The sequence below is a fragment of the Equus quagga genome, chromosome 2 (genome assembly GCF_021613505.1).
Source record: "Equus quagga isolate Etosha38 chromosome 2, UCLA_HA_Equagga_1.0, whole genome shotgun sequence".
NCBI classification, from domain to species: Eukaryota; Metazoa; Chordata; class Mammalia; order Perissodactyla; family Equidae; genus Equus; species Equus quagga.
In genome coordinates this window covers 156,704,514-156,717,577 of record NC_060268.1, presented here as the reverse complement: position 1 = coordinate 156,717,577, position 13,064 = coordinate 156,704,514, and the positions used below count along the sequence as shown (strand labels likewise).

General features: G+C 51.6%; 1 protein-coding gene across 1 annotated transcript in view; it reads left to right on the top strand.

Moving 5' to 3' along the window:
* FBXW4 (F-box and WD repeat domain containing 4) overlaps positions 1–12,698 on the top strand; it is a 78,205-nt gene extending 65,507 nt beyond the window's left edge. Inside the window, exons 7-9 of the mRNA XM_046653811.1 lie at positions 10,903–11,043; positions 11,568–11,709; positions 11,912–12,698. Coding sequence (XP_046509767.1) covers positions 10,903–11,043; positions 11,568–11,709; positions 11,912–12,031 — 403 coding nt within the window. The 3' untranslated portion in view covers positions 12,032–12,698. The remainder of the gene's footprint in view (positions 1–10,902; positions 11,044–11,567; positions 11,710–11,911) is intronic.
* The last annotated feature ends 366 nt before the right edge of the window (positions 12,699–13,064 follow it).

Below are 13,064 nucleotides of genomic sequence, written 5' to 3'. Positions count from 1 at the left end.
TTATGATAACGACAATTTGGATTTATGATACTCTTTCTCTGAGGAGTGCCTATGTGGCTACATAAAACCCCATCTATCTTCACAGATAATTTTTCTAAAATAAAGAAATTTTGAAAGTGGCCTACAGATCCATACAAAGAATTATACAGAACAGTAAAAATACATCCAGATTTTACTCATAGTTCTCCTCGTTGGCAGGCTAAACACATTCCCATCTGATTATCTGCCATTCTGTTGTGTTTTTAAACTTTTTATTTTGAAATAATTATAGATTCATAGAAGTTATAAAAATAGGACAGGAAGGTACCTGTGTAACATATTACATTGGTACAATCCATAGACCTTTATTCAGATTGCACTTGTGTGTATGTGAGTGTGTGTAGTTCATTGCAATTTTATCCCATGTGTAGTCATGTAACTACTACCACAATCAAGATACAGAACTGTTTGTTCCACTAGCACAAAGATCCCTCTTGTACCCTTTTATTGTCGCACCCATCCTCCCCTCCACTTCCCTTCCTTCTTGTCCCTAACCCCTGGCAACCACATGTGTCTTCCTTGTCTATAATTTTGTCATTTTGAAAGTATTATATAAATTAAATAATACAGCATGTAACCTTTTGAGATTTTCTTTTTTTCCCTCTAACTCAGCATAATTCCCTTGAGACCCATAAAAGTTGTTGCATGTATCAATAGTGCTTTCTTTTTTATTGCCAGTAGCATTCCCTGGTACGGACATACCAAAGTTTCTTTCCCCATTGAACAGCATTCACCCATTGAAGGATATTTGAGTTGTTTTCAACTTTTTGACTATTGCAAATAAAGCTGTTATGAACATTTGTGTATAGGCTTTTGTGTGGACATAAGTTTTCATATCTCTGGGATAAATGTCCAGGAGTACGATTGCCAGGTCATTTGGTAAGTGTACGTTTAGTTTTCATTTTTCTATCTGCCAAACTATTTGAGTGTCTTTATCATTTTATATTCTGACCCCAATGAATCAGAGATCTACTTTCTTCGCATCCTCAACAGCATTTGGGATTGTTGCTATTTTTTATTTTAGCTATTCTAATAGGTGTGGTATCTCATCATGGTTTTAATTTGAATTTCCCCAGGAGCTAACAATGTTAAACATATTTTCATGTGCTTATTTGCCTTCTGTATATTCTCTTTGGTGAAATATCTGCTTATGTATTTTGCCCATTTTCTTATTGGATTGTTTGCTTTTTCACTGTTGAGTTTTGAGAGTTCTTTGTATATTCCAGATGGTAATCTTTTGTCAGATATGTGGTTGGCAAATATCTTCTCTAAGTCTATAGCTTGTCTTTTTATCCTCTTAAGAGGGTCTTCTACAGAGCAAAAGCTTTAAATTTCGATGAAGTCCAAATTATGGACTTTTTCTTTTATCGATTGTGCTTTTGGCATCAAGTCTAAGAACGCTTCACCTGGCCCTAGGCCCCAACATTCTGGTTTTCAATGCCATAATTTACAGGAGTGGTGAGGATATGCTCTTCTTGTCTGTCTCCTGCCTCAGTTGCTCCAGCTTGTCTTTTCTTTCCATCTCCCCTGGAAAGTATTAGCCGTATCTTTTTTCCTGAAAAATCCACTGTATTGTCAATCTTTCTAAAAGATTTTTTTTTATAACACATGGAATGTTTTAATTAAATATGGTTTCCTCTACAACATTGTCTTGATGGTCATCCAACCACAGGGATAGGAAACTGGCAACTTCCCCAACCACATCACATCTTTGGATAGCTCGGAGAGCTAGAATGCCTACCCTTCATTGAGAGTTGAGCTGCTTCCTGGAGCTGTGATCCTGGACAAGAAGGAAAGGACTTCAAATATCTGAAAACTTGGTTCTGCTCTTCCAGAGTCTTCTCTTTTCCAGACCAAAAGTCTGAGGCCCTTCAACTATTGCTTATAAGCATAGTAGATCAGTTAGGGTGCTTCTGGCTATAAGTAATGAAGATCTAATTCAAAGTGGTTCAAACAATAAAGGGATTATTATTGTGTTAAATGACAAGGAGTCCAGAAATTGGACGACTGGCTGGTTCCAGGATTGAGGGGTTCAGTAGCTCAATGAGACCACAAGGGTCCATCTGCTCCGTAGCTTTCTGCTTTGCACCCCAGTCAAGATGGCTTTTGCCCGTGTCCTCAGGCTTGTTTACACAAGCTCTACCAACTCATAAAGGCAACATCCAAAGGGAAGAAGGAAGAGTGAGGACGTGTCCCTGCCTGGGGTCTGTTTTTAAGATGGGGAAGCCTTTCATAGGAGCTCCCAAGCAGACTTCTCATATTCAGTGAGCCAAAAGTGTTCTCCAGTACTCACCCTAAACCAAACTCTGACAAGGGAAATGAATGACTAGTCAAGATTCACCTTCCAGGCCTGGGGAAGAGCCCAGTTTTCCCCATATGCTCAGTGGCAGTGGGGGAGAGGTGGGGTGGGCACAGAATCCAGTTTTGGTCAGCAAGAAAGAAAGAGAGGAATAATTGGATGGATGACTTACAGTGTTGGTCTCACACCGGTTTCAGGACTGTTCTCACCTGGAAGTTTCTCTAATTTATCTGGGTTTATCCCTCTTGAAATGGGGCGTTCATAACTGAGTACTGAACACACTGGGTGTGGGCTGATGAGGGGCAGGTGCTTTCACCTCCCTTATTCTAGATCTTCTGCTTTTGTTAATGTAGCTGATCTTCACATCACAGTTGCCAGCACAACTAAAACTTCCAAGGGCTCCTTTGTTCTTTAGCCCCTGGAATGTTGGAGCTCCTGCAGTACGTGAAAGGTGTTCCCATGGCTCACTCTGCCAAACTCCTGCCATCAGCAACTTCTTCCTTCTCAATGGGACTGGGGCAGAAGGAGCCCCTCCTCTAGTGTGTGACTTGGAGGCTGTGAGGAGCTACAGAGGGAGCACAGACCATGTGGTCAGACAGACCTGGGCTCTAGATCTGACTCTGCCGCTTATTAGCTCTGTGATCTGGGGGGGGGGACCTCTCTGGGCCTCAGTTTCCACATTTGTAAATGGAATTTAATTATCCCTACCTAAGAGAACTAGTATGAAAAAAAATATTTTGAAAAAGTATCCACACAGTGCCTGTCACCTTGAGGGCATTCAACCACTGTAAGCTGTCTCCTTCCTCTCTTCCTCCTCCCCACAGCTGTCTTCCATGTTAGTACCTTGGAGTTTGTGGAGGCTTAGCCTTTTAATCCTCCAAAATAGCTGTGGCCTTGTGACCAGTAGCAGGGGAAGAGAACCTGCTGACTTCATGGCACAGAGAAAGCTCTTGATAGTAAGGCTGCAGGTCACAAAGATGGGAACTTGTGCTGAAAGTCAGCTTTATTTAGTCATGTAGCTGGACCTTGTGCTTGGCATCATCACTGGCCTGGGTCGAGGATGGCAGACAAGCCTGCGGGGGAGGGCCGGGTGCACCACTGTGGCCCAGCTTTGTCTCGAAGGTTGAGTAACCTTTGAGTGGCCTCTTCTACCTGTGGTTGCCCTGGTGGGCACAGATTTATGGTCAGGATGGAGTTCTAAGGGACCAACTCCTCGAATGGCATTCTCTTATGAAACCCCAAACACTGAGTCTTCATAGAACCTAGAAAGAACCAAAAGGAGAATGGACACAAGACAGCTAGGGCCTTGGTTCTCATTGGAGCCAGACAAGAAACAGCTACTGCCCCCCTGGCCAGCCTGTGGCAGGGCTGTGCTGGGCATCCCTTGGCATTGCCTTCTTTCTAGCCCCTGGATTCGCCTCCTCACCACTGAGAGGAGCCAGGCCTTGTTTAACCATCTCTCCTGTCCTGAGGGAAGCTTGGAGGACTGAGTGGTGCAGGGATTGAGGGAAAGATGCCCTGGCGGGGACATCCGCTTTTGGTGGGAGGAAACGGGTAGACAGGACAACTGTCTGTAGCTGTCTTTCCCAGAGAAGCCCAAGCAGATAATAAAGCCATGTAGAAAATAGGATTAAGGTAATGAACAGGCAGGACAGAGTTTGATCTTTCAATAATGCCAAAGCCTGACTGACAAGCCAATCTGGAAGGTGGAGCAACATCGCCGGCAGGACTTGGTGGCGGGCGGTGTGCAGTGCTGGGTGGATTCTTTGCTTTTAACCTGTCACCGCTGAAACCTGAGGAGCGCCAGGGTTCTCTCTTTTATGTGTGTGCTCTGTCTTGGGGGGAGGAATACTGGAGGGGCAGTTTTGCTCTGAGCATCACCCCTCCAGGGGCTGCCCTCAGGATGATGGTGGGGGCTGGGACACACCTCCTGGGTTATAGGTGCCCTCCTGGGCACCAGCACTCCCTCATCCCTTTGTTGTCCCTTTGCCATCCTTAGACAGCCTAGGCTACTTCTCACAATGCCTGAGGACGTCTTTCAAGGTCACCATGGCGCCTTCAGCCCTTTGTTCTATCAAGACCCCGACACTCTTTTCTGCCTATGGGCTAGGGAAGGGGAGGTGCTGGCTGAAGCACATGGGTCAGAACGCAGTCATGGGCACACAGCCACTGCCTAGATGGCAAGGAGCTTTGTTGCCCCCCTCACCCTTCCTCCTTTTTCCCTTTCTTCTTTCTCCTGGAGCTGGGGACTGTGGGCTGGGCCCAAAGACAGGAATTTCTAACCTGTCTAAACCAGGCAGAGAGAAAGATGGAGTACTTCATCCAAGCTCGAGGTGCCAGAGTGTTCTTGCTTCTGAGGGCAGAAGGTCTTCAGGCCCAGTCCTAAGGGCTCCCATCTTGACAGACTGTGCCGACAGCCACCCACTGAAGTATCCTTAGCTAGGCCCTGTGGTCTCATCAGATCCTGAGGAACTGTGCCAGAGCCATCCTGTTCCTGAACCTGGGGTCTGGAGGAATCAAGGCCCATCTGTCTTCTCTGTCTGCATGTGAGCAGGGCTCTCAACTAGGCCCCAGGGAAGGTGTTGTCGGTGTGGGACATACCTCCTGGTTGCCTGAAGGCCAAAGGGTCTGAGTGGCCTGACATCACACACCCTCTCCATGGGCTTACTCTTGCTGTGGGTTTTACCTTTTTTGCCAAGGGGCATTTGAGCTGGATCTAGCATTGGTGCCCTGACAGCAAGGCACAACAGGTGCCCTGGTGACAAGGGGCAGGTGGGCATCAGGATGGAGAGGCCTGTAATCCCAGACCTGGAGGTGTCACAGTGGGCCCAGCCACATTCCTAAACCAGCCTGGGGACTGTCAGATAGGAGTGGGCTTTGGTGACCTGGCTATTCCTAGGGCATTGAGGGCTCAAGTCCTCAGCTAGGCACTACACTGCCCTGTATGTGTGATCATATGCATGGCTCCTGCACACACACCCGATCGCCCCTTCCTCTTCAAGCCAGGTCATTCCTGGCTCCCATCACCCCTCCATTTCTACGCTCCAGCCCCTAAGTCTCCTCCTTCTCCATGAAGGCAGGGGAAGATAGACTTCTCACACATTCTGACAGCCATCCTGTATTTTTTCCCCTCTGAGCCTTTGCTCCAGCTGACTCGCACCTGAAATACCCCCTCTCTGCCTACTGAAACCCTACTCACTCTTCAGCATAAATAGCACCTACATCGCAAAGCCCTCCCTGATCCTGACCCCTGTGGCTGGAGTTGGTGACCCTTAGAGCACTCATAGGGCCACCTTGTTCAACCACCATGTGGCTTGGTATAGCTTCCCTGCAGGTGAGGAACTTATCTTGGGACCCTGGATTGAACACAGGAGATGCATATCAGGGCATCCAGTGGCATTTGGAATGGTAAGAGGCGCCTGGCTGCAGCTCTTTCTAACCATCTGCAGGAGGAACCAGTGTCCTGAAGGCAGGCTCGGCCGCTCGGAGGGCACCATTAGTGCCCATCCTGCTCAGGTGTAGCTTTGTCTCTGCCCCTGGCCCTCCGCCTCCACCCCAGGCAGGGGGCCTGGCCCTCAGTCAGGGTGATTACGGGAATTGCCCCTCTTTAAAAGTACCTGCCTTCTCCTTTGAAAGTATTACTGACAGCTTTTTTCATTTTCTTTTTTCTTTACCTCTTTAAGGAACCCTGTAATTTCTTTCTTTTTCTTTCTTTCTCCCCACCTCTTTCCTTTTTCTTTCTTGTCCCCTCTGTCCCCTTGAACTCTTTGAAATTGGCTCTCTGCCTGCTGACACCAAACTGATACTTTGCGTTTCACTTCTCCTTATCCCTTTATGGCAACAGATGTTGAAATTTTGTATCCTTTTATCTGCCCGGCTGCCCCTTCCTGTAATTATGGTCCTCTTGTTAGCAGTACAAAGTGGGCTGCCGGGCTGCCTGGCCTTTGAGCCATTGTGTCTGAACACGTGTGCGCGGGCAGGCGCTGGGGGGCTGTGTGCGCGCGCACACACACACACACACACACACACACACACACGCATGTGAGAGGCTGTGTGCTTGGGAAGGTCCTTCCTGCTCACCTTATGGGGCTGGGGCAGGCGAAGCTTCCATGGGCTCGTCCTGTCTCCACCACTCTGTGGTTACATCTAAGACCTATCTGCCTCCTTGAGTCTCTTGCCCTCCCCACCACAGGGCTGGACTAGGACAACCTCTCCCTGCTTAAAAGCCTCATGGCTGTCTGCCACTTGTGGAGTTCACGCCAGCTGAGTAGTGTACACCTGAAGGCCCACCACGGTCTGGAACCAGATCCCGCCAGCTTGTTCCCCTCACATACCCAAGCCTCCAGCCAAACCAGGTGCTCTAGCTCTGCACCTTTGTTGTTGCTGGTCCTTCACCTGGGCCATCCCCCCTCTCCTGTCATTGCCTGCCACCTCCTGTCACTCACTGAAGAATCACTTAATACTCACAGCCAGAAATGTTCTCTTACCTGTCCTCTTATAAAATTTTCTTTCATCTCTCCTGATACCCACTGAGTCACCCCTTCTATTATTAGTTGGATACATGACAGACTTCTCTCCCTCACTGGGTTGAACACTTCTTGAGGACAGGGGCAATGTCTCCTTCAAAGTCACACCTCACATCTCCCTGCAGTTTCTGTTATGCACAATGCCTTGTATACAGAAGGTGCTCAATAAATGGCCGTTGATCAAAGAAAGGAAGAGAGGGAAGGAGGGGGTAGAAAGAAGGAAGGTAGAAAAAACATCCCATTCTCTTAGCGACCAATATTGGGCCTAGCTTATACCTTCAGGCCATCGGTCCCCTGGGAGCAGAGAAGATGTAGGAAGGTGAACTGTTTGTCACCCTTCTTTCCCCCTCTAGAAAAGCCACTGTTGCACTTTGTGTGACCCCAAAGAGGGCCAGATAGGGTGTCCTCACACCCAAACAGATGCAGGAATGAGCACTCAAAGGATCTCCAGGGAACATCATCAGGAACCCAGTATGGAAACTGGCTGTACAATGGTGTGGCGGCCATGGGCATTTGTGGATGTGAGCTGGCAGGTGGGAGCCAGGGGTATCATATCTCAGGGCACTTTAGCACAGGAAGACTTTCTATGAACTGTGGCTTGTGAGCTCAGGCAGGGGAGACGTTTGGAGGCTGGGAGGGGAGGACTCAGGGGAAGGAGAGAGGGAGTGAAGCAGGGCACCAGGCTTCCAGGTTCTGCAGGGCCCAGGCTGGGGGGTTGGCGGGGGAAAGGGGGGCTTGCCGGGGACTACTTTTCTGTGCCTGACTCTAGCCTGGCACTCAGGGCCTCTCCCAGATGGGACAGCTGGGTCTTCAGGGCCAGCACCTACCTCCAGTTAGCCAGTGCCTTATTTAAATTTCCTCCTCCCTGTCAGGAAGTTCCTCTCTAAACTTCCTCTTCCCTCCCGCATCAGTGGAATAGCCTGTGCCTGGGCAGCAGGGTGGGTTGGGCCAGGCAGACCTGATTCCCTCACCTGATCCCCTCCTCAAGGGTCCCTGGGATGAGGCCGCACTCTGCTTGCTTTTTCTGCCCAGGTACTCTGGGGGCTCCCAAAGGGAGGCTACACACAGCCAGGCTGCAGGAACAGGTCTCCTTTAGGCTGCTCTCTCAGCCTGAGTTGCATTCATCAGGCTCACAGGGGCGGCCCCATCTGTCTTTATCTTTCCCTGGGTTGAGAGAGAATTGCTGGAGTCAGGCTCGGCCCCCCAGCCTCAGCGGCTCCTGGAGGCCTGGGCTTTGTGCACAGGAGTTGGAAGGGAATGGACTTTTTGTCTGGCCCTCTATAGTGACAGACCCGGCCCTTGCTCCTGTCTTGGCCTGGGGCTCTGAGCGGCAGCGCTGTTCCCACACAAGTTGTGCGACAGCCAAGGCTCTGCACCCGCCTCCCGCCCCACACAGTGAGAGGCCGAGAAGCATTCTTAACATTCTTTCCAGAGAAAAGGGGTGAAATGTCTGAATTTGGGGGTCACCACGTTATACAAATTGCAATCTAATCGTTTTTACAAGAACACACTTGCAGTAAGAAAAGCAGCCCGGGAGGAGGGACTGAGGAGACAACTTGTTTTGTCCCCCTTCCCCCCAAACTTTGGGACTATTGTCAGCCGATCTCACTCCCTCCACCAGAGAGGTTGAGCTCGAGTTTTCTAGTTAAATTGGTCCTGGGGTGGGGGCCACGAAGGGCCCACGGTGCCATTTCTGTTTGTTTTCCCAAATCAAAGCCCCAGCAGGGCTCCTATGGCACCGCTGGGCCGCTATTTGAAGAGACGGGCCATTTCCCAGAGCCTGGTGTGTCAGTTTATGCTCTGAACTTAACCTCACAGGCACTGCACAACAGAGCCTCGAGGGTCCTGGGCCCAGAGGCAAAAGAAATTGTATCTTTTTATTGGCCCATTTAAAGTGTGTGTGGCCCTTTCAGAGAATCAGAGACCAGTGTTAAAAACTCCTCAGCCCCTGGCCAGGCTAGGCTGACAGACGAGGGGCTTTGGAGACTCGTCCCAGCCTCCAGGGCCTGGTGCTCACTCGGGCCCTTGGGTCTCCCTGAGAGGGTAGGATTCTGTGTTTCTTATTGCAGACACTGTGGCATGACACTTTCCAGTGGTGGCACCCAGGTTGGCAACTTGGTCTTGGTGTGGCCCTTACACTGCTGACCCTGCCCAGCCAGTGGGTGCCCAACTCTCCTTCCCTCTGAACCCTGGGACCAGGGGTGGGCAGGTAGAGCCATGCTGGGCTTCACGCCCCCCCAACCCCCACTGCCTTTCATCTTCTATTTCAAACAGACAAACATGAAATTACTTCTGCAGATTAAAGGGGAGAGCTCCTCAGTCATTCCTGAAGGCCTCACTAATGGAGGGGGCAGGGCCCCCAAATCTGGAAGGAGGCAGAACTGTGGAGCAAAACAGCTCCTACCCGGTGTGCACAAATGTGCATGTGTACCCATAAGGGAGAGAGAGACTGGCTCCTCTCGGGGCTCTGGCCTTCCCCAGGGTGGAGGTGGGGTCAATCACGGCTGGTGGCCCATCTGGGAAGGCAGGCCTTCCTGAGACCCGAGGTCCATGATCTCTAGGAGATGCTTACCCAAGGAGAAGGCTTTCTGCTTGATACCTCTCAGGATCCCCCAATATATAGAGGCTTAAAATCTTCTACCCCTGATAGGAAGAGCAGCTCCCTGGGAAGGAGGATGGGGGCAGGGGTGCTGACTTAGGGCCTAACCCCCACTGGACAGCAACAGTGCTTCTTGCTGGGGGTCACCTCACAGCCCAGGGCTCAAGGGGAAAGACAGAGTGGGCAGAAAGGAACCCACAGCTGCCTCCTCTATTCCTTCAGCCTTCAGGGAAGATGGCAGCTCCACTTGGTTAGGGAGGAGGGAGGCTGAGGGTCAGAGTCTGTGTGAGGTGGAAGGACTGGAGCTGAGGTCCACATTCACACATGTGGCTGGCAGCCTTGTCTGCCTCAAGCCCTTAGGTGAACACTGCTTGGGCCAAAGCTGGGCTAGTGAGACCATGAAGTCCTCCCCACCCCATGCCAGGGGCCTCTTACCTGGGTGACCCTGTGAAGTGTCCATGGCCTCGTTTCTCTTGTCTGCCATGGAGGAGAGCCCAGCATCTCTTGGGTGAAGCTGAGGGATGGGGCCTGGAGGGTGCCCCTCTTCTTCATTCACACCAGTTATTCTGCAGAAACTCACTGCTTCTACTCGTCCCTAGCCATAGGGATTAGCGGGTGCACTTGATGTTGAGGGGTAGTTGCTAGGGCCAGGAGGCCCCCCTACGTGGTTGCTAGGGGTCTGGCATTGGGGCTGGGGTCTGCCCACTGCCGCGGTCACGGAGGGAATTACACAGTCACAAAGAAATTGTTCTTCTCAGTAATCTGCTCTCGGCCACCAGGAGGGGCGAGGATGGAGGGAGCAAGCTGGAGCCCAGCGGGCTGGGGGCTGTGATCACAGAGGCGTGCTAGCCCCGGGCCGAGGGCCAGCCGGGCCAGGAACACCAGGGACCAGCCCACTAAGCTGCTTTCTCAGCGATTTCTCTCCCCAGACACAAAGGTGTTTACTTGTTTTAACATCTCCTGGGACTCCCCTTCTCCCTTTGTGTGGTCTTTATCCCCAATGAGGTTTGAGCCCCAGATTACAGGCGGGAATTAAGGCATTGGACTCAGGCAGCTCAGAACTGCATGACCTGCAGGATCAAGGAGTATAAAGTAACCAAGTGTGTGTGTGGGAGGGGGGCAACCCCTTCAGCAAGGCCCATTCATCCTCCGGAGGAGGAGTGGCTGGGCAGCGGGCAGCCAGCATGCAGGTGTGATGGAGGGGCTGTTGGCAGCTGATTGAGGCCTTTAGCTGGGGGAGGGGCAGGGACCAGGACTGGAGAGAGAGGGGTGGGAGTCTGGGGCATCTCCTCCTTCAGCTCTACTCCTGAGGGAGTCTAATTCTAGCTCAGGAATGAGAGCTGCATTTCCCTCGGGACTGATGCCATCTGAACGTTAAAAGAATGTGTGTGGACCAAGGTGGGACAGCCTCTCATCCTCTGCCTCTCCTCTCTCCCCAGTGGGCAGCTGATGACCCACTTGGGCAGTGACTTTCCCCCAGGGGCTGGGGTGCTGGACGTCATGTATGAGTCCCCTTTCACACTCCTGTCCTGTGGCTACGACACCTACGTTCGCTACTGGGACCTTCGTACCAGTGTCCGGTGAGAGCACTGGCAGAGGACAGGTGGTGGGAACCCTGCACCAGTCCCAGCCCTCCCTCCAGTCCTAGTGGGCCCACGGGAGAGGGCACAGAGATTCCATGTCAGAGGCTGGTAAGGAGCAGCCAGCAAGGTCAGCTCAAGCTTAGACTCCCCAGCTTGGCAGCCCTAGTCCTGTGTCCCGGAAGACCATAGCCATCAGACCCTAACAAGAGCCTTGGGATCCGTCAGGGTGCTGACCCTCAGCATTCTGTCTCAGCCTTTCTTACCTCTCTGCCTCATAAGTCCTGTGACATGTAGCTGGCCGTGTGAAGCACAAATGAGGGCATAATATGCCCTGGGGCCTGGGGCTTGGTGAGAAGGAGACCTTTATCAAGGAGGCTTTCCCCCATTAAGTCTGGCTTTTAAAGGATTTGGTGATTCAGCTTCTCTCCCAGACAGGATGGCTCCCTTTAGGCCCCTGGGGAAGCTGGGGTGGAGATGGAGGGCACCCCTGAATCATCCCTGCATCTCCTCTTCCTGGACAGGAAGTGTGTCATGGAGTGGGAGGAGCCCCATGACAGCACTCTGTACTGCTTGCAGACGGATGGGAACCACTTGCTGGCCACTGGTTCTTCCTACTATGGAGTTGTACGACTGTGGGACCGGCGCCAAAGAGCCTGCCTACATGTAAGCGTCCGGCTTACCTCATGCCTCCAGAACGCAAGGACTAGTTATTATGGGCTGCATCTGGAAGTGGGTATACCTGGAGTGGGTGGGAGGAAGCCTACAGTGGCCCCTGTCTCATTGCACTGGGCCGGGGAATCCTGGGTTCAGGCTCCTCCAGCTCCCATTCGGGATGCTCTTGCCATTCTTCTGCCCTCCCTTGCAGGCCTTCCCGCTGACATCGACACCCCTCAGCAGTCCTGTGTACTGCCTGCGCTTCACCACCAAGCATCTCTATGCTGCACTGTCTTACAACCTCCACGTCCTGGACTTTCAAAACCCGTGACAGTCAGGGCCACCCCAGCCTTGGGCCAGGGAAGCCAGCTACTCAGGGACCTCTCCTGCCTGGAGGGTGCAGTGATACCTCCCCCCAACCCCCTCATCGTGCCTGTGCTCCTAGACCTATGACTACAGTGCTCGGGCACTGTAAGCTAAAGGCTGCTGACTCCTGGGGATTTGGGGTTACCCAGAGGCACAGTCCCTCCCAGGAACCAGTTGGAGAGAAGGGACGTGGGAGAGTGCAGATGAACCCAGCTAGGCCTTGCTTCCCTGTTGGCCAGAGCAAGGATCTGGCTTAGAGAGGCCCACCTTAAGGTCAACCTAAGAAGGTCAACCCCTTCTTAGAGCTGTGACAGCTTAGAGTGAGGTGAGGTGCCCCAGCCTTCCCAGTTGGTCTCTTTCTGCCCCTTCCCTGGAAAGAGGGGTGAGGGTGCCAATCAATACCCCTGGCTGGCACTGGCCCTCACCTCCTCAGTCAGACCTCACCCTTGACCAAGCTCTTGGGGCTGAAGACTCATTCCTGGGGCACTGTGGCCTGGTCTCGCTTTGAAACCAAGAAAGGACAAAGGGAACCCCACACTTCTGAGTGAGTTCTAAGCCAGCCCAACCTCAGTCCAGCTGTTGAGACATGCTACAATGTTCATTTTTGTAAAAATAAAGCTTGATTGTTCACAGATCTGCTTCTTCACTAGCTGAGGAGTCCTGGGAGGCCCCAGAGAGAGGGAACACCAGATCCATACTTGGGAGTGAGCATGCTGGGGAAAGGGTAAGACAAGTCTCATGGCTCGATATCCCAAAGACAAAGGTTTCTTTTCTTCAGGAAAACCTCTCATTACCACCTACCCCTTTGGCCCTAGTGGTGGGGTGGGTGTCACCTATGGGGTATGGAGAGGGGACCATGGAATGGCTCTGAGTTGCGGGGGGGCCACGCTACTGTCCATCTCTGGTGACTCTCTTTCACCCTGCTCCAACACACACATACTCTGTGCAATGCTACCACCCTTAATCTGGTTTTTGACCCACAGTGTCTTAATATCCTG